The 24828-nt window shown below is 34.8% G+C and overlaps 2 protein-coding genes across 2 annotated transcripts; one reads left to right on the top strand and one right to left on the bottom strand.

The window, feature by feature from the left end:
• Nucleotides 1-9645: 9645 nt before the first annotated feature.
• Nucleotides 9646-20504, bottom strand: LOC142504808 (bifunctional purple acid phosphatase 26-like). The gene is made up of 10 exons (XM_075617613.1): nt 20352-20504; nt 15477-15681; nt 14813-15013; nt 14452-14563; nt 12484-12710; nt 11766-11904; nt 10880-11100; nt 10445-10566; nt 10176-10337; nt 9646-9835 (listed from the first exon to the last, which is right to left on the bottom strand). The coding sequence occupies exons 2-10, from the start codon at nt 15648-15650 to the stop codon at nt 9757-9759; spliced, it is 1437 nt and encodes a 478-aa protein (XP_075473728.1). The 5' UTR covers nt 15651-15681; nt 20352-20504; the 3' UTR covers nt 9646-9756.
• Nucleotides 20505-21618: 1114 nt separating this feature from the next.
• LOC142506141 (uncharacterized) lies at nt 21619-23140 on the top strand. The gene is made up of 4 exons (XM_075619298.1): nt 21619-21801; nt 22412-22583; nt 22815-22963; nt 23059-23140. Exons 2-4 carry the CDS (start codon nt 22455-22457, stop codon nt 23102-23104), a joined length of 324 nt encoding a protein of 107 aa, XP_075475413.1. The 5' UTR covers nt 21619-21801; nt 22412-22454; the 3' UTR covers nt 23105-23140.
• The last annotated feature ends 1688 nt before the right edge of the window (nt 23141-24828 follow it).

Genomic DNA, 24828 nt, shown 5'->3' with positions numbered 1-24828 from the left:
AAAATACTAATATGATTCTAATCTTTAATTTTATTTTTTTGATGATTATTATATTTTAGCTGTAAAAATATTTGTTTTATGTTTTTTTATGACAATTTCGTACATTTATAAACAAAATGTGAATACACAATGTCAAAAATATTAAAATTATGAAATTGGAGTCATTTGAGCCTTTTTTAACATAGAGTGCTATGAACCTAGTTATTTTTCATAGGTTTGATGATCATGAGGGAAGATTCATGATAAGGGCAATTATTTTAGATAATTCTGAGTGAATTTTTGTTGCCGCAACCGCTCACATGCGTAGAGATAACAATGGATCAAGTCGAAATCTTATCACATATTAAACCCGTCTTGGGGGGCGGGAGCGGGTTTAGACCTACCTAAACAGGTCCTAATTAGCGGACCCTCTCCAAACCTGACCCGTTCATGTTTGCTTGCGATCAAGTAGTGACTGTGCCAACTAGTTCTATGGTCTAGAAGAAGGAATTGATTGTCCAACTAAAAGATTTGCTTATGGATAATCCATTTGACGGCATTCAACACTTGCTGGATTTTGTAATAAGTTGTTTTTTATGATCGTAATAGATTTTTTCTTTTCAAAAAAAAAAAATGATGAGATGAACTAAAAATTTTAAATCCAAACATTAGCTTTACTTATTTTTTTCGACAAAAATTAGTGGTCTAAGGTACGTTTCATAATCCTTTATTAAATATTAAATAGGTCTATTGTGAGACGGTCTCACGAATCTTTATCTGTGAGACGGGTGAACCCTACCGATATTCACAATAAAAAGTAATACTCTTAGCATAAAAAGTAATATTTTTTCATGGATAACTCAAATAAGAGATCCGTCTCACAAAATACGACCCGTGAGATCGTCTCACACAAGTTTTTGCCTTAAATATTATGCCAATGAATTTTTTTATAGAGTAGGTCTCTTGTGAGACGGTCTCACGAATCTTTATCTGTGAGACGGATAAACCCTACCGATATTCACAGTAAAAAGTAATATTCTTAGCATAAAAAGTAATATTTTTCATTGATGACCCAAATAAAATATTTGTCTCACAAAATACGACTCGTGAGACCGTCTCACACAAATTTTTATCATTTTTAACATTAAATTAATTTTAAGGATGACACTTTATTAAGGAAATTTAGACAAGTGGGACTACAACAATATTTATATTTATGTAATGATCCAGTTGTAAACTTGGCCCACACAATTTTTCGAAAAAATTTCCTACATGTTGGGATCGTTGTGAAAATGTAAAAATTTATGGTAAAAAGTAAAAATCTCAAACTCTCAAAATTTACCAAACTACACACTTTATAATATTTTTCTCTCTACTCAATTGTGATTTTCTTCACAAATGAGAGATCTATTTATAGAAAATCTTTACAAATAATCCAAAAATAAAATACATCATTACCTACATCATCACATACTAATTTTCAATATTTACAACTCTTATTTTCAACATTCAAATATTCAACATTCAAATATTCAATACACACATTTTAAATATTATTTTCCAATGCTCCCCCTTGTGATGATGATCATGATACGATGATGTCTTCATTACGTGTTTTTGTACTGCCTCGTTAAAAACCTTACTTGGAAAAACCCATTGGGATAAAAACCATAGTAAGGGAAAAAGAGTGCAGTCACGTAAACTCTCCCTGATGTTGACATGAACAATTCTTCACAAATTTCGTAGATTGCGCATCCCAATATTATATATATGCTTTCTGAATATTGACGTAGGAAGTGCCTTTGTGAAGAGATCTGATGAGTTTTCACTTGATTGAATGTGACGAACATCAATACATCTATTCTTCTCAAGCTCCTTGGTGAATGCGAAGAACTTAGGAGGAATATGTTTAGTTCTGTCGCTTTTTATGTATCCTTCTTTCATTTGAGCAACACATGCAGCATTATCTTCATATAGTATCACAGGCTTCTCATCAGATGATAATCCGCATGAAATTTGGATATGTTGGGTCATTGATTTTAACCACACACATTCACGACTTGCTTCATGTAGTGCAATAATCTCGGCATGATTTGATGAAGTTGTTACGAGCGTTTGTTTCTGAGAACGCCAAGATATTGCAGTGCCTCCACGAGTAAATACATATCCAGTTTGGGAACGTGCCTTGTGTGGATCAGATAAGTATCCAGCATCAGCATAACCAATTATACTTGGATTAGCATCTTTTGAATACAAAAGTCCCAAGTCTGTCGTTCCTCGTAGATAACGGAATATATGTTTAATTCCGTTCCAGTGTCTCTTTGTTGGATATGTGCTAAATCTTGCCAACAGATTCACGGCAAAAGATATATCAGGCCTTGTACAATTTGTAAGGTACATAAGGGCACCGATGGCACTTAGATATGGTACTTCTGGACCAAGAATTTCTTCATCATCTTCACATGGACGGAATGGATCCTTTTCTATGTTTAATGATCTAACAACCATTGGAGTACTTAAAGGATTTGCTTTATCCATATTAATACGTTTAATGATCTTTTCTGTATAATTTGTCTGGTGAACAAACATTCCACATTCTTTTTGTTCAATTTGTAAACCCAGACAATACTTGGTTTTTCCAAGATCCTTCATTTCAAATTCTTCCTTCAAGTATGACACAACTTCTTGAATTTCTTTATTCGTTCCAATGATGTTTAAATCATCAACATATACAACAATAATTACGCATCCGGATGTTGTTTTCTTAATGAAAACACGAGGGCATATTGAATTATTTACATATCCCTTTTTCATCAAGTGATCACTTAGTCGATTATACCACATTCGACCTGATTGCTTTAACCCATATAATGATCTTTGTAATTTCACAGAATAACATTCCCTGGGTTTTGAACTTTGTGCTTCAGGCATCTTAAATCCTTCAGGGATTTTCATATATATATTACTATCAAGTGATCCATATAAGTAAGCTGTAACAACATCCATAAGACGCATTTCTAAATTTTCAGATACTGCCAAGCTAATCAAATACCGAAACGTAATTGCATCCATCATAGGAGAATACGTTTCTTCATAATCAATTCCAGGCCTTTGAGAAAAACCTTGTGCAACAAGTCGAGCTTTATATCTTACTATTTCATTTTTCTCATTTCGCTTTCGAATAAAAACCCATTTGTATCCAACAGGTTTTACACCTTCAGGTGTAAGGACTATAGGTCCAAAAACATTACGTTTATTTAGCGAATTTAATTCAACCTGGATGGCATCTTTCCATTTTATCCAATCCTGCCGATTTTTACATTCACCAAAAGATTTTGGTTCATGATCTTCGTTATCATTTATGATGTCGATTGCCACATTATAAGAAAATATATCATCAATTTCATCTATATCTTTTCGGTTCCATATTTTTCCAGTATTAATATAATTGATAGAGATTTCATGATTCTCGTCAGTTTGTGGTTCTGACAGAACATTTTCATCATCATGTGTTTCTTCAGGAACACCATTCTCTATTTTGTGATCATCATGTGTTTCTTCAGAAACGTCATTCTTTATTTTGTGATCATCGCGTTTCTCTATGAATTTTCTTTTTCGAGGATTTTTATCCTTGGAACCGACTGGCCTTCCACGCTTCAGGCGTTTAATGACATCATGAGTATCTTCCATTTGTTTCTTTGGAATTTCAATTCGAGCAGGGGCATTTGCAGCATGTATATATGATTTAGTTACCCCTTTTGTGTCTGCAAATGCATCTGGTATTTGATTTGCTATTCTTTGCAAGTGTACAATTTGTTGTACATCTTTTTCACATGGTTTTGTTCTTGGATCCAGATGTAACAATGATGATACATACCATGTAATTTCCTTTTCGGTATGTTTCTGTTCTCCCCCTAACATTGGGAAGATTTCCTCATTAAAATGACAATCAGCAAAACGTGCTGTGAACACGTCGTCTGTCTGAGGTTCAAGATATCGAATGATTGATGGACTATCATAACCGATATAAATTCCAACCTTTCTTTGAGGTCCCATTTTCTTTCGTTGCGGTGGTGCAATAGGCACATACACCATACATCCAAAAATTCTCAGATGAGAAATGTCTGGTTCTTTACCAAATGCAAGCTGCAATGGGGAGTATTTATGATATGCACTTGGTCTGATGCGAATTAATGAAGCAGCGTGTAAAATTGCATGTCCCCATATAGAAATAGGGAGCTTTGTTTTCATAATCATTGGTCTAGCAATCATTTGCAGACGTTTAATCAATGATTCAGCCAATCCATTCTGTGTATGTACATGAGCAACAGGATGCTCAACAATGATTCCCATAGACATACAATAATCATTGAAAGTTTGGGAAGTAAATTCACCAGCATTATCAAGTCTAATTTTCTTGATTGTATAATCGGGAAATTGATTCCTCAATTTTATTATTTGAGCAAGTAATCTTGCAAATGCAACATTTCGAGTTGATAATAAACATACATGTGACCATCTGCTGGAGGCATCAATCAATACCATAAAGTATCTGAATGGTCCACATGGTGGATGGATTGGTCCACAAATATCACCCTGAATACGTTCAAGAAACATTGGTGATTCAGTTTGGATTTTGACTGGTGATGGTCTTATAATAAGTTTTCCAAGAGAACATGCTTTACATTGAAACTTATTATTCTGAAAGATCTTCTGGTCTTTCAGTGGATGACCATGTGTATTTTCTATAATTCTTCGCATCATTGTTGAACCAGGATGTCCCAATCGATCATGCCAATTGGTTAATATCGAAGAATTATCAACTACCATGTTTGATTCAATGGGACTTATATGTGTATAATGCAATCCAGTAGGGAGCATTGGTAGTTTTTCAATCACATATTTCTTTCCTGATTTATATGTGATAAGACACATATATTTCTCATTCCCTTCATTCATTGTTTGAGTATCATACCCATGGGAATATATATCATTAAAACTCAACAAATTTCTTTTCGATTGTGGTGAATATAAAGCATCATTGATCAAAAATTTTGTACCATTAGGTAACAAAAATTGTGCTTTACCACATCCTTTAATCAAGTCTACAGGACCTGATATTGTATTCACCGTTGTTTTTTTTTTGTTTTAGTTCCAAGAAATATCTTTTATCTCGGAGGATAGTGTGCGTTGTACCACTATCGGGTATGCAAACTTCAGCTTTGCTCATAGCATTTTTCATATTTGAACTTCAAAAAAATATGCAATGAAATAAATTACTTGCAATATATATTTAAATATAACACAAATCATAATTATACAATAAAACATTATTCTATGAATACATGAAAAATAGATTATTGTACATTTATATTCTACCATTATATTGTTCATTTTCAGAGAAATCGTTGAGAAAATCTGCAGCATCAATATTGTTCATTTCTATCCCACCAACATATTGATCATTTCCAGAGAAATCATTCATAAAATCACCAGCATCAAAATGAGTTGAATCACTCAAACGGTCACTGCGTTCAGTGAAGTTGGTCTCCTTTTCTTTCCCCTTTAATGATTCTTTATAAAGTTTACAAAGGTGCTCAGGGGCTCGACAAATTTTGGACCAATGTCCTGGAGTACCACATCTGTAACAAGAACTTTCATATCTTTTTGAGTGCTTCTCATTAACACTTGTATTCTCATGATGCCTTTTCTGTGGATGGTTTGAGACGTTCTTTTGAGATGAGTTATAAAAATAACTATCTCGATTATTTTCAAAACCACGGCCTTGACCACGACCACGGCCAATTCCACGTCCACGTCCACGACCTCGACCTCGACCAAAACCTTGTCTTTGAATTTGATTTTGGTTTCCAGGTTTAAATTCATTTTTACTTACAGCATTTACTTCTGGAAATGCTGTTGATCCAGTGGGTCGGGACTGATTATTTCTCATTAATAGCTCGTTGTTTTTTTCCGCCACAAGAAGACAGGCGATGAGTTCAGAATATCTCGCGAATCCACGTACTCTATATTGTTGCTGTAGAGTAATATTTGATGCATGAAACGTGGAAAATGTTTTTTCAAGCATCTCAGATTCTGTGACCTCATGTCCACAAAATTTTAATTGCGAGATTATTCTATACATCGCCGAATTGTAATCACTGACTTTTTTAAAGTCTTGGAATCTCAATGTATTTCATTCATCCCGGGCGGTCGGAAGTATAACTTCTTTTATATGTTCGAATCTTTCTTTTAATCCCTTCCACAAAGCCATGGGATTTTTTTCAGTCAGATATTCACATTTCAATCCATCGTCGAGATGTCGACGCAAAAATATCATGGCTCTTGCCTTTTCTTGTGACGTGCATATGCCATTTTCTTTAATGGTCTCGCTTAGACCCAATGACTCAAGATGCATTTCTACATCTAGAGTCCATGGCATATAATTCTTTCCCGTGATGTCGAGCGCAACAAATTCGAGCTTTGTTAAATTTGACATGGTGGTACTAAAAAAATTACGATGCATTTTATTAGTTAATAATTATTGCAATACAAAGTAACGAATAAACAACAAGTACAAGTATTTGTAAAAATAAAGAAAACGCACGAGGAGGATATTCTCCGATAAATACAAGACTCGTGAGTATGACAACCAAAATAATTAAAAATATCCTTGAGAAAGCCATCTTCTTTTTTCTTCGAAAAATTTGATGATGAATAATTTTTAGAGAAGAAGAGAAAGTTGGAGTGATGTAATGTGTTTGTGAGATCATATTTATAGGGCAAAAACTAGCCGTTTTTTACCATTTATGACCGTTGGGGTACAAAAAAAATAAAGGTATGTATTTGTATAATTTTATGGTAATAATATGATATATATAATATTAGACATGTTTAAATAATTATGTATATCATATCATAATATTATAATGAGTGTCATAATTTATTTTGTTTAAAAACCTTATAGGCTTTTATACTTGTCGTATCCCTTACCGGGAGTGTGGGATGTCGTCTTAACATCCTCCCAGGATTTATAACAAGTTTATGAAAATTTTATTTTTATTATTTCTAATAATAACATTATAAATACACAATAAATAAATAACAGTAAAATAAATATAATTATTTTTGTTACTTTTTTCTTCTGTTTGGAGCTTGGAAAAGTATGTAGGACTTTTAGAGCTTCGTGCTGATAACGTGTTGTGAAAAAGTAAAAATTTATGGTAAAAAGTAAAAATCTCAAACTCTCAAAATTTACCAAACTACACACTTTATAATATTTTTCTCTCTACTCAATTGTGATTTTCTTCACAAATGAGAGATCTATTTATAGGAAATCTTTACAAATAATCCAAAAATAAAATACATCATTACCTACATCATCACACACTAATTTTCAATATTTACAACTCTTATTTTCAACATTCAAATATTCAACATTCAAATATTCAATACACACATTTTAAATATTATTTTCCAATGGGATAACGTTTTTTTTGAACTAATTCCCATAAGTTATTTATTATTGTTCCGAGTTATGACTCACTATAATCCATAAATACACTAAAATCCATAACCAGAAAAAGAAAAATTTGTGAACTATTGATTATGCACTAGATTTAATTAAATTAAACTAATTGTGAAGATAAATTGTTATAATTACGTTCCGAATCAAAACCTTATCTATAACTTGAGATTTTGATGACATATTAGCTATATGACGTCTTTTTCTCGCTGTGATGAACAACGATTTAGTGTTGTTCGGAGAGATTTAGTGGCAATGAATGACTATCACTATTTTTCGATTGATGTAAAAATATAATCATTGATCGTATACTTTTGTTGATTTCAGATACCAATGAAGGTTCTTAGAAGAAAATGGATTTCGAAACTTGATATTTCATTCACCATTTACTTCTGATTTTATGTATGAGATTTAACTTTAAAAATTTGATTAAAAAAATGAGGGATAAACATTAATTTTTGAAAATTTATGGTTTTTTTTAAATTTGAAATGATTTAATATTACGCCACCTCCACCAACAATAATAGTCGTAATTTAAAAGATTCATAAATCGCGACCTTTCTATTATGTATATTTCGTGAAGAAACTCTAAAAATGGAAACTTCTTTTGGTACATTTCGTGTGGATCCCTTTCTGAATTTGTAAGTATGTATATTTCCAATAATTACGAAAGCAATCATGTTACCAGATAGTCAGATACCACTACCATGTACAAACTTGACTGCTAGAAACAAATTAAGAAAACAACTTTTGGAGTAGGTGTAAATTTCTTGTTTACCAAAATTTATAATTTTTTAAAAAGTTTGTATTTTTGATCTTATATATATTTTATTTTTAACAACTTTAGTATCTTCTTTTATCAAATTTCAATCTTAGTTGTAGTTCTCGACAAAAATTCAATCATTTTTTATTATAGTACTGACGTGACATTCACATATCAGCTATGTGTAAAGTAGGTTTCTTGTGAGACGGTCTCACGAATCTTTATCTGTGAGACGGGTCAACCCTACCGATATTCACAATAAAAACTAATACTCTTAGCATAAAAAGTAATAATATTTCATGGATGACTCAAATAAGAGATCCGTATTACAAAATACGACCAGTGGGACCGTCTCACACAAGTTTTTGCTCTATGTGTAGGTGGCACATCAGAGCCACATCGCTATCACACTAGAAAAAGATTAAAATTGCACACTAAAAAACATAGATAGCATAGCGTACTAAAACTGAAATTTGACGATATAGGTAACCAAAATCGGAAAGAGGTAAAATATATAGGATCGAGAATACATTTTTCCCATTTTTATTATTGTTAATAGTCAACTAATCAAATTTTAAATAAAAATTAACTCGCCGAATAAAAAACGAAGAGTTTTAACGGTTTTTTCAATACTATATGTGGAAAAATTCTCCTACGTGACATGGCAAAATAAGGATCATTTGATCCTCAAATCATGGAGCTGTGAGTTGAGTCCCTAATCCTGTGCCTATTTGTAATTTCGTAAAAACCAGAATGTGAACCGAAAATATAAAGCAAACATGAAACATTTGACTTCACTTTCATGTTCAGTGGACTCCTAATCCTTGTCTTATGGCTTGTGAAATAACATGCTGCCACATAGCTCCAAGTCCTCGGCCACAAGGATGAAAAGTTGTCCTCCTAAAATCATCTTGGTTAGTGAATTTTGATTTAGCCATTTGACCATTTCTAGGGATTGTGAGTATAAATGGGGGAAGAAGTTCCCACTATTTGCAAGCTTTAAGGGATTCTTGGGCTTTGTTTGATGGGATACAAACTAGAACTCGTTGAGTTCAATTTTAGGAGGAGGGTGATAGACTACCATACAAGCAATCCATATGGATCTGACTAAAACTTGCACAGCAAGGTCATGAAATCGATGAATGAAACGATATTCGAGATTGGGGAATCCATTTCTTCTCGAATGTAACTAAAATTGCCACAAGAAGAAGGTGATGCACCAGCAGATACTTCACTTTATTTACTTAATCCACACTCCAATGACATAAAAATCGTCCTACCAAAAGTGATTTGTTAATAGGAGCGAATATAGTGGAGCTATAAGCATAAAAGCATTGATGTCAAATACAAGAATCGTGATAAAAAGCCTTTTTTCCCCCCCTCAAATATGACATAAAAGGATTGAACATAGCATCGATTACACGCTCATGTAGGCTTTTAGGATCTGTTCAGGAGATGTGACCTTGTGTCCATAAGAAGCAAATCGCTATCATTGACTGTGTGCCATTATGGATATGATTGAATGGAGATAGTTCTTCTTCAGCTTTCTTCTTCGATGATTGTCTCCCCTGCATCACCCCAGTCATTTGGTTTAACACATTTTTTTATGAATAAACAAATAAGAGGTGGGCTTTCTCATGATCTGAGCTAAGAACATAACTCTATATCCTGATGATACATAACTTGTACGACATCGAGGGAACAAGCGAATTTAACTTGGCACGAAGTTATTGAATATAATTTAAATGACTTGGGGGCGATTAAATTTAAGCCAAAGCATATTGAAGTGGATAGATCCATATAATGACACCAACTGGTTTGAAAAAAAAAATTGGATTATGACGGTCTACATGCAGGCAAAGAAAAAGATATCTCAACCTCAGATATTATGCACTTTACTCAAATTACCAGTACTGATTGTGTAGCACAAATGAATCTGTTGGCACCCTTTTGCCATCATCATTCCGATTCCAGTGGTAAAGTGCGTGTGTTCTGTTTTTTATCTCTAAGGTGGAGTGTCCATAACTGGCTTCCCGAAAAGCAGAATAATCTGGTTGGGGATCTCTAAATCTGCAGAGGCATCAAATTCGATTAAGCATATAAAAAATGTAGTTCCGATGTCAAGTGAAGATTCTGAGGAGAGACCAACTAAATCAATCTAACATGCTGTGCCATACCTTAAAGCTAGACCTTCCTGATTTCCTCCATCTCCAACAGTAATGTACACAGGAGCCGATTTATCTGGCACAGGGTAGGAAGCTCCAGTTGATACATTGTATTGAATGTTTGAGATTCGGTACTGAGAGTAGAAAAGCCCATCAGGTAACTCATCATAAACACAAGGTGTAATGATAACGTGGGGAATGGAAACTTTTTTACTAAGAGACAAAACGGTAGTAAAGAAATGAGCAAATAAAGAGCCTCAAAAATGAATCACGTGAGGGCGAACAACCTTTCAGGTTTTACTAGAATAACCATGAGACAGTTTGACAAAAATTATCTGCCTTGGCAAAATCCAACGTCATAAACTTGTATGGATGGTCAGCTTTGCATAAATACAACAAGTAAATGTTAAAAAGGAAAAAAAGGTATAGTTGGATGAAGAGACAAACCGATCTTTCGTAGGCATGGACATGACCAGCAAAAACAACATCGACTTTATAGTGACAAAACCAGCTCTCAAAAACAATTCTCATGCTTTCTCCCTCCATGAAATGAGCAGCATTGCTATTGTAAATTGGAGCATGCATCAGGACAATAAGCCAAGGAGTCTTCTCCCTGTCTACATGTTTCAACTCTTGAGCAAGCCACGTCCACTGAGGAGTATATTTAACTGAAATTGAGAGACATAAAGTGATTTATTCATGCATAAAAATTAATGGGAAAAAATCAATGCAGAAGAAGACTGTCAGATGAAAATGACTAATAAACCATTAATACACTACCGCAAATAACTTTTTTTTCAAGTTTATTTTAGAATAACAGATAGAAGAAGAAAGTTAGAATATAATCACAGTTTTCACAACAGTCATCAACTGTTGGCGTTCAACGTACTAAAATTACATGAAAACCAACCATTCCTTGCCATATGAGATAAATTCTATTCATTTAACTGTAATCAAAGATAAGTTGGAAGCATGAATGTGAAAATGATATGCTATAGTACATTGTAACATGTAGTGAATACTAATTCACAAGACCGAAACCATGGGGAAGATTGATAAATTCTTGTGAAACATGATATGTAACCTAATAGAATGCATAATTGAAAATTGTGACCGTATCAAGGCTTTCCTAACCAGACAATTGATTACTCAGCATAGGAGGGACCAAACGTGCTAGCACCCAAGTATATAAGAAATGTAGTAGATGCTCATCAAGCTGAAACAAGAATCCAAACTCTTCCTTTAAACAATATAGATAATTCTCCATTGTTAGTAGAAATTAATCCTATTTCATGAAAGTAACACAACTACAATCGTGGTAATCAAAACTTACCAAATGGAGAGTAGCTAGACAGGACAATTACGTGAGCAGACGCCCGTCTCACGGCATACCAAAGTGGGCTACTGCTCTCACTAGCAACATAAGGTGTGGGGTATCTATGAAGATAATTTCGAAATGGAATTACTTCCCGCTGAAAATTTGAAAAATAAAGGGCATTAAGAGAAGTTCTACAAATAGCATATGGAAGCTGTTATCATGTTGCCTCTATTTGAGATGTTTTCTCACAGTTCTCGTAAGAGAATCGGAAAAAGCATCTCAGTACTTCACTACTGAAACAAAAAAATCTGATTTAGAAAACAACCAGTGACCATCAATACGAAATGCCTACATCTTTGCTCAATCGGTAGAATCCAAATGAAGATAATTTTTTGACAAGAAACCGTCTCTTAAGTAGTTAATTTTTTTTCTAGTGGTAAGTAGACTCTGACAAGAACAGAATATAGCACTAGATATTACCTATCTTCATTGACTCAAAAAAAAAATACTCATCTTCAGGCAATTAAATTGAACTGGCAAGGATTTTGCAATAGGAATATATGTTCTGTAGAATCACGGAGGGAATGGAATAAAAAGGTTGAAATTAAGAAAATTAATATCAATAAAAGAAAAAGTAAAGTCAACATCCCCCACTCCCTCTCCCCACAACTAAAATCGTAGATAATTATTTTTTTCTAGCTGTCTTTAGTCTCTGCATTCTGCATATTATTACCAAATGTGGAAAGTACTCTATCTCATGATTTCCAGCCGACCAGATCCATGGACGATAAGCTGCACTACGCTCAACAAAACGACCCCATGAATCCCAGCGGATACCAACATCATTATAATCGTATCTATCAGCATAAGAAAGATCGCCAACAAATAAGATAGCATGTGCATCAGTCTGCCCACAATGCTCAATTGTTGAAAGGGAATTATATGTTTGACCAAGATCACCTACAAAATATAAAGAATATGATTCATAAATGAGCATTCCATAAGGAAAATAAATGTAAATCATTTCATTAAAAAAATTTATTCAGCTCACATGCCATGTAAAAAAAACTATAAGATAATGGTGGCATAAAGATCAAGCTCAAAAGCAAGAATATGCCGCCAACAATTACAGGTTTGAAAATGATGAATCGTATCCCCCGAAATATTCCATGAAATTTGCTTGCATGATTCTTGGCTCTAAGTCAGTCATGCTTAACTGAGTCTCAACAATTTGATTGGGTCAACAGATGGGAATGTCACAAATGAATTTTTGGTCATACAAAACAAGATGATCAAGCAGGTAAATGAACTTCCTAAGGAACCATCGCTCACCCAAATGTCATCCCAAACCCATCCATACCTACCGAAATCCCTCGTTTTCATCAGGGTCGATTTTAGACGAAATAAAAATTAAAAAGGACTCATCACAACAAAGCTCAAATCTTTATCAAGCTGTCCATTTTAACCATTCCAACCCAATGCATCATTCTCAAAAACAGAATGCTTTAGATAAACAAAGTTCTTGACTTCTTGCTACTATAACTAGAGGAGATTTCATGAACCAAACATCAATCAAGTAACATTAATAATTTTGCAACACCTCCTTAAATTTGCGAACTAAAATCAAATTGGTAGCATAAAAGTTAACTGAAATATGATGGGCACAAAAGACTGAAGATGAATGAGTGCTTTGAATGCAAGAACCCATATAATGTTTTTTTTATAGCTTATGGAAAAGTTGTTCAAGTACACTGGCAATTGAGCACCAACCCACACCACTCCCCTTACCCCCTCCCCTTTTTTCATCTCTCATTAAGTCAAAAAATAATACAAGTTTCGTGAAGTCTTACATCTCCAAAACTGGGATCTCATTAATACTCTGTTAACCACTAAATGTCATATATTTTTGGATCTCGTAGACTCATTTCAAGAGGACTCACGCTAAAATTTCTTATAGTCTAGAAGACCTTAAATGTCCAAATTATTTTCCTTAGAAATTTCTATATTTCATTCATAATATCAAGAGCATCAGATTTCATTCCTGGAAGTTCTTCAGGGAGAGATGATATATGGAGGAATTTAAAGTATTTTTGTCGAATCAAGTTTTCTGTGCCTGTCACAGAAACGATAGAATCCATAATACAACAGATAGACGAGATAACTCAGAGTTCACTTCCTTAAATTCAAGATAAACCACAACTCGTTCACCATTGAACATGAAATGAGCTTCAAGTAAACTGAAAGTTGATTTTTCGTCCGTGCAGAGCACATTGTAACAGACTGTAATACACACGAAGCAGAACTTCAACATAAACCTTTACATATTTGCAGTTTAATCTTTTCTCACTCGTACACCTAATACAGATTTTTCAAAAACTCTAGGACAATCTCAATGTGTACAGTGTATCCTGGACAGTTCAGCTCTTATTTGCTTCCCATAGCTGTTTAACATAACTAGGTTGGGGAACATATTATTGACCTTGTCTGTGCAAAGACAGTTTTCATCAAATACTGAACCGGCTTTTCAAGGTACAAAAGCCCATTGCAGTCTGCTGACACCAAAGGTTGTACATGACTCAGAAAATCCTATCAAAGATCTAGAGAGATGAATAATTTATTTTCTTAGCAGTATATTTCCTACCCATCATCTCTCAAGAATGGCGTTAGCTAACTTGGGTATTAATATAAAAGAAAAACTTACCAATAATTCCAAATTTGTAAGAAGCATCTGGATCAATATCTGGAGGTGTTTGGAACCAAAACCTTCTGGAAGAATCACCACTCCCAATCTCATAGTAATACTTTGTAGAGTACTGCAAAAATAGCAGCCATCTTAAACGAGTAAAGAGAACCTGTTGTGCAATAGACTACAATATGAGTACTTTGGGGCATCTGTTATATACTGAAATCACCAAATCTAGGAAAGCAAATGTATCTTCTGATTCAAACACATACATGCCTACCGTGTTTTACAAGAAGAGAAGAAAGAGCTTCTTTTTTTATTTTACTGAATCTAGGTGTCAACGTGTTGCTGTAAATAACAAAATTCAGTTCACTGGTACCTGAAGACCATCAACTAGACACTGATGAATATATCCAGATTTATAACTATAAAAGGTATAGTTTTGAACTGTTCCATCTGCTGTGAATTCATATTTTCCCTCTGATAATCCATATCGAACTGTGTTGGGCCCTGGCTCGTCAGTTGTCATCCATGAGATTATGACAGCCTTTCCATCATAATCACCTTGTGTAATGTGCACCTGAAAATACAAATCAAAGCGTGTTAAAACACCATTAAAACATAGGAAAACACTAAGTAATTCAAAAAAGAAAATGGAACTGAAAAATTATACGTCCGATTGAGTGAGTCCGATATTACCAAGCGTATACATTCAGCAATCTTCAACAAATGATTTGAAGTTAACCAGAATTTTCATGTGGAGAATCACAAAGACTTGAATCTTAATCATTCTGTATGGGCACCCTAATACTTTAGAGAAAGTTATTATACATTCATTTTATTCATATTTTACCACCATCCTGTTGTAACCCTGAAGTACAGGTTACAAAAATTTATACAGACGGTGCTGAGTAACAAAGAAAAACAATGATGTCCTTGAAATCTTTTGATAAATATTGTTTCTCTGATTCTCTAAGCAGTCAACACTAATATACTCTTTGTCAAATGGGACCATGTGAATCATCTAGAACATGCAGGCTTACCTGCTGTGGAGCATTGTAACCTTTAGGCACTGCAAAAACTTCATTGTCCAAAGGAATATCAACTGATGGCCACTCATTACGAACAAAGGCACTAGTCACACCAGCATTTGCATTGCTTATGAAGCTGTACAAAACAAAAGTCGAGAGCAGAAGAGGCACCAACATCGACCTCATCCCCTTATTTTTTACTCAGTCGTGATTACATCTACCACATCCAGAAGCAAATACTAGAATCATTACCACGAAACACCAACTCGGGAGAACAAATGAATCATCACAGAAGAATGAAAAGAATACCGAAAATTCATAGAATCTCATATAAAATAACCATAACCTTCTGTATTCAGTGGTTACAGGTTTCATACCCAATAGAAATCCTGGAATATGTAATGTCAAAACCATGCTGGCAGAATATTTACGATAATGCCATAATCCCGTAATAAACAACCCAACCCCCACTCTTATTCCTGCGGTAAAGTCTTTTTCCCCAACATCCACTTGATTATATTTACACACAGAAAAACTTTTTATTAAATAAAGTGAAACACGTTTCTTCTATTTGTATTTGTTAAGCGTGTTCCTTATAGCATAAGCGTGCATTTTTGTATTGATATAATAGGGTACATCGTTGACGGTTATTGTAAGACATTGGATTCATTTCTTTAGAAAGCAAAGTTTTCACTCCTCTCGTTTCTTAGCTTCCGGTGTTCTTCAATTTCTAATATGGTATCAGAGCATAAATCAAATTTTTGAGCTGTAACTCTGATTGTCTTCAATGGCGAGAGGGAATCAAGTGCCAATTCCGTCTCCAGCTATAAGCTCGAACAATTCAGGTGGTCGGATGTCCTTTGAAGATTCGAGCAGTGGTATCAGAGCACTGCTTTGAGGTCTATACATCATGATGTTTCTGCGATTCCTGGTCAATCATTGGTCTTCAATACCTCGAATGCTGCTGCTGTGAGAGGTGCCCCTACTGTTAAGGGAAGCACATTTGATAGGTGTATTTGTTCACATTGCCACTTTCCTAATCACACTGTCGACAAGTGTTACAAGTTGCACGGATATCCTCCCAGTCATCCAAAGTATAAGCAAAAACAGAGTGAAGGAAAGGTCCATGTTAATCATGCTCGCAGCTGTCCTGATGACGTACTGTCCACAATTGGTGAGAATCTGAAACCAGACCATTGCCGACAGCTGATTGCTTTCTTAAGCTCGCAACTTTAGCTTGGTGACAACAATACTTTGGTTTCATAGCACCAACCTGATATTACACCTTGTTTCACCGGTACATCCTCATTATCCACTGATCATGCCCCTATTCTTTCTTTGTCTTGGATCATAGATACGGGCGCCACACACCATATTTGTTGTTCCTTGAGGTTATTCCACGACTCCAAACCGTTCTATTCTAGTGTCACATTGCCTAATAATTCGAAAGTCTCTGTTACACATATAGGTACAGTTAGGTTGTCCAGTGAGTTAATCTTGAAAGATGTTCTCTATGTTCCCCATTTTAATTTTAACTTGATGTCCATCAGTTCATTAACCAAGCAAATTCCTTGCTCAGTTTCTTTTCTTCCTGATTCTTGTCAAATTCAGGTTCTCAAACAGAACAAGATGATTGGGATGGGTAGAAGAATGGGTGATCTATACATTCTGTGCCAATTTCCAGCTCCTGCTTCACTTTGTAATGTTTCCTTTTCCAAGTCTCAAATTTGGCATTATAGATTCGGACATGCTTCTTTTCCCAAGTTGTCTGTTTTGGGAAAGATTTTGGGCATTAATCCCATCAATAATGCTGATATGTTGAATTGTGACATATGTCCTTTGTCAAAACAAAGACGATTGCCTTTTATTTCAAATAATTCACTATCCAATAACACTTTTGATTTGATTCATATTGATATCTGGGGACCCTTTAGCCCTTTAAGTGTTGATGGTTTCAAATATTTTCTCACAATTGTAGATGATCATTCTCGATATACTTGGGTTTATTTGCTCAAGTCTAAATCTGATGTGTTGCATGTATTTCCTTCTTACTGTCGAATGATTCATACACAATTTGATAAACGAATAAAATCAGTCCGATCAGACAATGCTCCAGAACTTAAGTTTCTAAATTTTTCAAGTCCGAAGGGATAATCCCATTTCGTTCTTGTGTGGAGCGACCGCAACAGAATTCAGTTGTGGAAAGAAAGCATCAGCACATCTTGAATGTGGCTCGAGCTTTATTATTTCAATCTCATATCCCTTTAGACTACTGGAGTGATTGTATTCTCACATCCATATACCTTATTAATCGCACACCTACTTCCCTTTTATCAAATAAATCTCCATTTGATTTGCTCTTTCACAAAAGTCCCTCCTATTCACACCTCAAGGTGTTTGGTTGCATGTGCTATGGTTCAACCCTCCTTAGTCATCGCACAAAGTTCTCTCCTCGAGCAATAAGGTCTGTTCTCCTTGGCTATCCCCCTGGTTATAAAGCATATAAATTGCTTAATCTTCTCACCAATGAGATTTACATATCTCGAGATGTTACATTTCATGAGAATGTTTTCCCTTTTCAATGCGAATCTCGTTCTCCTGTCGACTCCAATATCTTTGCTGATTCTGTGTTACCAACTCAGCTTGGTTTATCTCCACAACCTTTGGATTCCCCAGTTATAAACTCCAATAATGAGGTTGCTGCCCGTCCACATCGAAATTCAACCAAACCTGCATGGTTGAGTGATTATCATTGCTACGCTACTACATTCTCTTCTTCTTCCTCCACCTTTCACCCTTTATCTTCTGTCCTTAGTGTGCATAAGCTTTCCAGTTCTTACCAAGTTCTTGTTAATAATATCTCTTCCATTGTTGAGCCAGACACTTTCTCCCAAGCTGTTATGAAACCAGAGTGGTGCATAGCCATGGATGCTGAATTGCAAGCTCTAGAAAGTAATCGAACTTGGTCTATTGTTTCTTTGCCACATGGCAAGAGTGTTGTAGGATGTCGTTGGGTGTATAAAGCCAAATTTCGAGCTGATGGTTCACTAGAAAGGTACAAAGCCCGATTGGTTGCTAAGGGATACACACAACAAGAGGGGGTGGACTACTTTGAAACATTTTCACCCGTGGCCAAAATTGTAACGGTCAGAACCTTGCTAGCATTGGCTGCAATTCGCGAATGGTCCCTTACCCAACTCGATGTAAATAATGCCTTCTTGCATGGTGATTTGGTTGAGGAGGTGTATATGGCACTACCTCCAGGATATCACCGCCAAAAGGAAGATCTTCCCGCAGATGCAGTTTGTAAGTTGCATAAATCTTTATATGGTCTTAAGCAGGCCTCACGTCAATGGTTCTCCAAGTTTTCATCCACATTACTCACCATTGGTTTTCGTCAATCACATGCTGATAATTCTTTGTTTACTCGATCAAGAGGTGATATTTTTTTAGCATTATTAGTCTGTGTTGATGACATTGTTATTGCGACGAACAATGAAAAAGAAGCATTAGATTTGAAGATATTCTTGGATAGTCATTTTAAACTGAAGGACTTGGGCAGTTTGAAGTATTTTCTAGGGATCGAAGTAGCGAGATCTTCTCGTGGTATCTCCATTTGTCAACGACATTATGCTCTCCAGTTGCTTACTGAAGCAGGTCTCTTAGGATGCAAGCCTCGCACAACACCTTTGGATGCCAACTTGAAACTCAATAATGAAGATGGTGACCTATTAGATGATCCTTATGTTTACAGAAAGCTGATGGGGAAGCTCCTGTATTTGACCATCACAAGGCCGGACCTAGCTTATTCCGGTAACAAGTTAAGCCAGTTTGTATCCAAGCCTCGACACTCACATTTGCAGGCTGTCTATTCAGTGCTTAAATATGTAAAAGGAACGGTTGGTCAAGGTCTTTTTTATGGTAAGTCAACCTCACTTAAGCTTAGTTTCTTCTTTGATTCGGATTGGGCAGCCTGTCCAGATACTCGGCGTTCAGTTTCTGGTTATTGTGTTCTCCTTGGTGAGTCCTTGGTTTCATGGAAGTCCAAGAAGCAACAAACCGTTTCCCGATCGTCTGCCGAAGCCGAATACAGGTCAATGGCCAATGCTACTTGTGAGGTGATTTGGTTGTTGTCGTTATTGAAGGATCTTTGTGTCTCTTGTCATGAGCCTGCTGTATTGTTTTGTGACAGTCAATCAGCCATCCATACTGCGTCTAATCCTGTTTTTCATGAAAGAACGAAGCATATTGAAATTGATTGCCACGTTGTGCAAGAGAAACTTCACAGTGGACTCATCAAGATCTTGCATCTTTCGACACACTTGCAACTTGCTGATTTGTTCACTAAATCTTTGCTGCCAACTCGTTTTCGCATGCTCTTATCCAAGATGGGGATTCACAACATCCAGGCTCCATCTTGAGGGGGGCGTATTAAATAAAGTGAAACACGTTTCTTCTATTTGTATTTGTTAAGCGTGTTCCTTATAGCATAAGCGTGCATTTTTGTATTGATATAATAGGGACCATCGTTGACGGTTATTGTAAGACCTTGGATTCATTTCTTTAGAAAGCAAAGTTTTCACTCCTCTCGTTTCTTAGCTTCCGGTGTTCTTCAATTTCTAATACTTTTAGCTCCCAAGAGGACATCTAGCATTAATTCATCAAAGAACATAAGGAATTTCCAAACATACATGGAATCAACACTCGAATAGTGACAACTGACAAAGTAAAGAACAACCCTCGATTTCCCAGGCTAATAAAAACGAAATAGCTGAAAATAAACACAAATACAATGGATTGCATGCTCACAGATGCAGCTGATACTTGCACAGATGCAATAATGAATAATTTTTAAACCAAGCAATCGTAATAAAACGTATGGATTACCTGAAAGCAGGGGGAAGGCTGATGACCTCGCTTCCAATCTAAGAGAAGAGTGGTGACGATGATTTATCCGCGGATAAGAAGCTGTTAGCTGGGGTACAACGCTGGATCAGTATGTAGACTCTTGCCCGATTCTCATTGCTTGAAAAATGGGCCAATGATTGAACAAAAACTAAGCCAATTTTAGTACGGATTTTAAAACTGTGAGAAAAAAAAAATTAATATTAAAAATATTAATTAATCGATTTGTTTCATGAATATATAAAATTAATTATTTAATTCTATATTCATTTTATTTAGAAATCTGATTTTAATTTTTAAAATAATATTGGTTAACATAATAAAAATAAATAAATCAATTTATTAATTTAACCACTTTTTAAAAAAATAAAAAAGACTATATTAACAATTTCCAAAAAAATATTAAGTTTTGTATAGGTTTGTATTGAACCATGGGCTTTACATGTACCTAAGAAACTAGTTCTCAATTCTCATTCTAGCCTATTTGGGGAAAAAAAACTTTTGAATAGGTATTTTATGAGACGATCTCACGAATCTTTATCTATGAGATGGTCTCACGAATCTTTATCTGTGAGACGGGTCAAACCTACAGATATTCATAATAAAAAGTAATACTCTTAGCATAAAAAGTAATACTTTTTCATGGATGACCCAAATAAGATATTCATCTCACAAAATATGACCCGTGACACCGTCTCACACAAGTTTTTGCCAATTTTTTTTTTTGAAAATTTGTAAATTCGGTTACAAGCCAAATTATCCAATTTTAAATATGTTCGGTTTCCGAAAACAGTTCGGTTGATTGGGAGTCGATAGTTGAAACAATCAAATTTGTATATCTACATATAGTCAGTCTGACACTAATATTTCAAATTTGGGATATCAACACCCAGTTGTAATTTACGACAAACCCTACTAACTCGATAATGTCCAAAATGTCATTCTTTGTATTTTCATATTTTTAAATATGAAAGTTGAATTTTTTATTTTAGTCAAAAGAGTTCGTCCACGTCCCATTTCCTTCTCCCCCATTGTCTTCTCCAACTCCAACATTTCTCTAATCTCTTCATATTCTCGCTTTTGAGATATTTCTCATTGTGAGTTTTCCTATTTGCCGCTAACATGAACTTGGGATATTGGACTTTGAATTTATGGCCCAAATTCACTTGGTCCAAAAAACTTGGGCTATTGGACTTTGAATTTACGGCCCAAATTCACTTGGTCCATGTGGGTCCATTTTTTTGCGCACAAACCACCTCGTTCCCAATCTCGTTCTTCACCTCCTCCAACTTCCAAGCCGATGCTGCTTCTGCCCCTATTCTTTCCAAATCTTTTCAGCCCTAATCTGAGTATTTAATGAATCCTTGATTGACGAGTGAAGACGAACGAAGAGTTATTTCCTGGTTTGGATTGGGGCATTTTACCCGCGAAAGTGAGTTATGATTTGGTTGAATTTTGTTACTATGTGAATTGTCTGGTTTATGTTTGAGCTAAATTGACTTCAGTGGTGTTCCTGTAGATTTTCTTGATTCATGGGTCATCGTCTTCTTCGTTGGGTCCTTCTGTAAATTGTCTCCTGTACTTTATTATACTGAGATTCTGCGTTACAGTGAAGAGTGTCAGTCGTCGTGGTCTTTTTGTAGTTTTTTCTTCACATAATTTCACGTCGTGGGGACAAAATAATCATTGTGGGATATCGTTTGCTGTAAGAATGCCTTGAGTGAAAGGATTGTATAATGAACACCTGTTATTCAATGTAAGCGGCAGACTGATTCTGGAGCATTAATGTGAATGTGAAATTGATGGGACTCAGACCCATGTATCTCTATGTATGTATATGAAGGACTGCAAACGGGGTGATAAACAAATGAATAAGCTTGCCTTAAGTTAATGTACAAAGTTAAAGGACCAACAAGATCTTCCGATGTGTTATATTGAACTCGAAAGTGAGAAATGGGTATCAAGAAACAGGGTGGGTTTTGCTGTTTAATTGTGTCGTGTGGCATTCTGAGGACACAGCTTTCATTTTCTTTCATTTGCAGTTAAATTTGTTCTGAACTAAATACAGAAGAGTTGCTGTTTCAAATGTCCAAGGGTGGTGTTTCTCGACTATTGCGCATGCTTGCTACTGTTGCGGCTGCGGGTCTTGGTGGATCTTTTGCTATTGGTTTTCTGACCTCTTCCGTGTCTGAACAAGCTACCTTGCATAGAAAGGTTGAAACTGCTGGGATGGAGTGATACTCTAACTACCTTCTTCCTTTAGAACTGCCTCTAAAAGGATTTCCATCAAAATCTCTGGTGTTTTCGATATGCTGCTCTTCCCATCATATCAAGTTCTGAGTTTTTCGTTGTGTTTTTTGCTGCTGCTTCTTCACAATTGTGATCAATTTTAGCTCAACAGCATTTCTTTCCAAGCGATATTGTCATACAGGTTCACTTTTGCAGAAGAAATATGGAAGGCCTTGTGGGAGTTGTAAAGGAGTTGGATTTTACACTTGCAAGCTTTGCAAAACAAATGGTACAATAAAATGGTCTCCTCTCTATGATCCTTTGGTTATACATCCATGTGTTTGCCCTACTTGTGATGGATTCAAGTGAGTGATTTCCGATTAAAAAGCTATTCACCTTGATTAAATCTGCGAGACAATGAGACTGCAGAACTGTTATTCTTCGTTTCTTGTTATTGTAGGGTTCAGCGTTGTCTCAACTGCTTGGGAGGCGGCATCCAAGGCTAGGACGTCCATATTTTTTTCTTACCTTCCTGTTTGTAGGATGCAAGGGATGTGAAATCTGCCCGTATTCTACTAACTCATCATGTTTTTAACATTAATTTCATTTTGTTTTGTTATGTAAATTATTAACACAGTAGTTTTTTAAAGAGAAAAACAGCACATAATAGTTTTAAGAAATGAAAAAAATAATTTATTTATTTATTTCCTCAGATGACTTGAAAGAGTCTGATTTATCTTAGTAATGGTCACTTTCTTTGGATTTCACTATTAAATAAAAAAATCAAAAATTTATGTGAGACGGTCTCACGGGTCGTATTTTGTGAGACAGATTTCTTATTTGGGTCATACATGAAAATGTATTACTTTTTATGCTAAGAGTATTACTTTTTATTGTGAATATCGGTAGAGTTGATCTATCTAACAGATAAAGATTCGTGAGATCATCTCACAAGATACCTAAAAAATAAAAAATGCATAAGGATGTCGATGGGATATCCGGTAAAACCCCTAAATGCTCCACTTAAAATAGGGATTTTTATTTTTATTTTGATGATCTAAAGAATAAAATTTAACCACATCATGAAAAGATAAATATTATAATCCTAATATTATAATCCTAACATGTGGTACTAATCTCAATTCCCAGCCTATTTCAACTTACAAATTCTAGAAAACTTACAGTATAATTCTTGCTACCCAAGATGTATCAAATCTATATATTTCCCGATTCAATTTATCACACTCTTGTCAAATTAAGTTTCATGTCCTTATATAAAAAAAAAATTTGAATTGAATCCTAGAAAAGTTACCATGTTATTGACAAAGATATACATAATATAATGATAGAATAATTAGCTTTTAGTTTTTCGGTATGATTTTTTTTTTGTCCATCTTCCGAGGTAAATAAAATACAAATTAAAATATATTTTTTAAATAATAATTGTTCAAATATCTTCTTAATTATTTTTAGTTATAAAATTATTTTTTAAAAATAGTATTCCAAACACCTTTTCAAATCTAAAAACAACTTTTAAAACAATGTATAAAAGAATGTGTCTCATGTAAGACGGTATCACGAATCTTTATCTGTGAGGCGAGTCAACCCTACCGATATTCACAATAAAAAGTAATACTCTTAGCATATGTAAAAAGTAATATTTTTTCATGAATTACCCAAATAAGAGATATGTCTCACAAAATACGACCCGTGAGACCGTCTCACACAAGTTTTTGCCAAAATTTCAACATGTGGATTTAGATCGCACTCGAGGATAATGAATTTGATGGAAAGATTTGAAATAAAACTCGTTTTGAATATATTTGAAATTCATTCCAAGTATCATTGAAAATTACATAATTTGATGATATACATGAAATTTCAAATCCATTTTTAATTGTGTTGTCTAAACAGGGCAAAAAATTTGAAATCGATGAATTTAAAATACATCCATTCAAACCTCTTCAATTAAATGACGATCCATCAATCCAAGCATCCAAGCAAGTCAAGACCAACTCCCTCGTTTCTTCTTCATATATACATAGATTTTACCCTAAAAATCTGCAAATTTGATTAAACTTGATGTTTCTAAATCAACTTAAAATTTATTCTTAAGTCACAATCATATTATAATGTAGGCAAAAATTCGTGTGAGACGGTCTCACGGGTCGTATTCTGTGAGACATATCTTTTATTTGGGTCATCCATGAAAAAGTATTACTTTTGATAC

This window comes from Primulina tabacum, chromosome 10, assembly GCF_025594145.1.
Source record: "Primulina tabacum isolate GXHZ01 chromosome 10, ASM2559414v2, whole genome shotgun sequence".
NCBI lineage: Eukaryota > Viridiplantae > Streptophyta > Magnoliopsida > Lamiales > Gesneriaceae > Primulina > Primulina tabacum.
This window is presented reverse-complemented; position numbering and strand designations above follow the sequence as displayed.

What these genes read in the sequence shown, in the direction of transcription:
- LOC142504808 (XM_075617613.1), bottom strand. Translation starts at nt 15,650, where the DNA reads ATGAGGTCGATGTTGGTGCCTCTTCTGCTCTCGACTTTTGTTTTGTAC. An exon ending in GTCTAGCTACTCTCCATTTG is followed by an intron (nt 11,101 to 11,765) that starts GTAAGTTTTGAT and finishes TCTCAATTTCAG; the next exon opens with TTAAATATACTCCTCAGTGG. An exon ending in CAGGAAGGTCTAGCTTTAAG is followed by an intron (nt 10,338 to 10,444) that starts GTATGGCACAGC and finishes ATGCCTCTGCAG; the next exon opens with ATTTAGAGATCCCCAACCAG.
- LOC142506141 (XM_075619298.1), top strand. Translation starts at nt 22,455, where the DNA reads ATGTCCAAGGGTGGTGTTTCTCGACTATTGCGCATGCTTGCTACTGTT. An exon ending in AAGCTACCTTGCATAGAAAG is followed by an intron (nt 22,584 to 22,814) that starts GTTGAAACTGCT and finishes TCACTTTTGCAG; the next exon opens with AAGAAATATGGAAGGCCTTG. An exon ending in CCTACTTGTGATGGATTCAA is followed by an intron (nt 22,964 to 23,058) that starts GTGAGTGATTTC and finishes TTGTTATTGTAG; the next exon opens with GGTTCAGCGTTGTCTCAACT.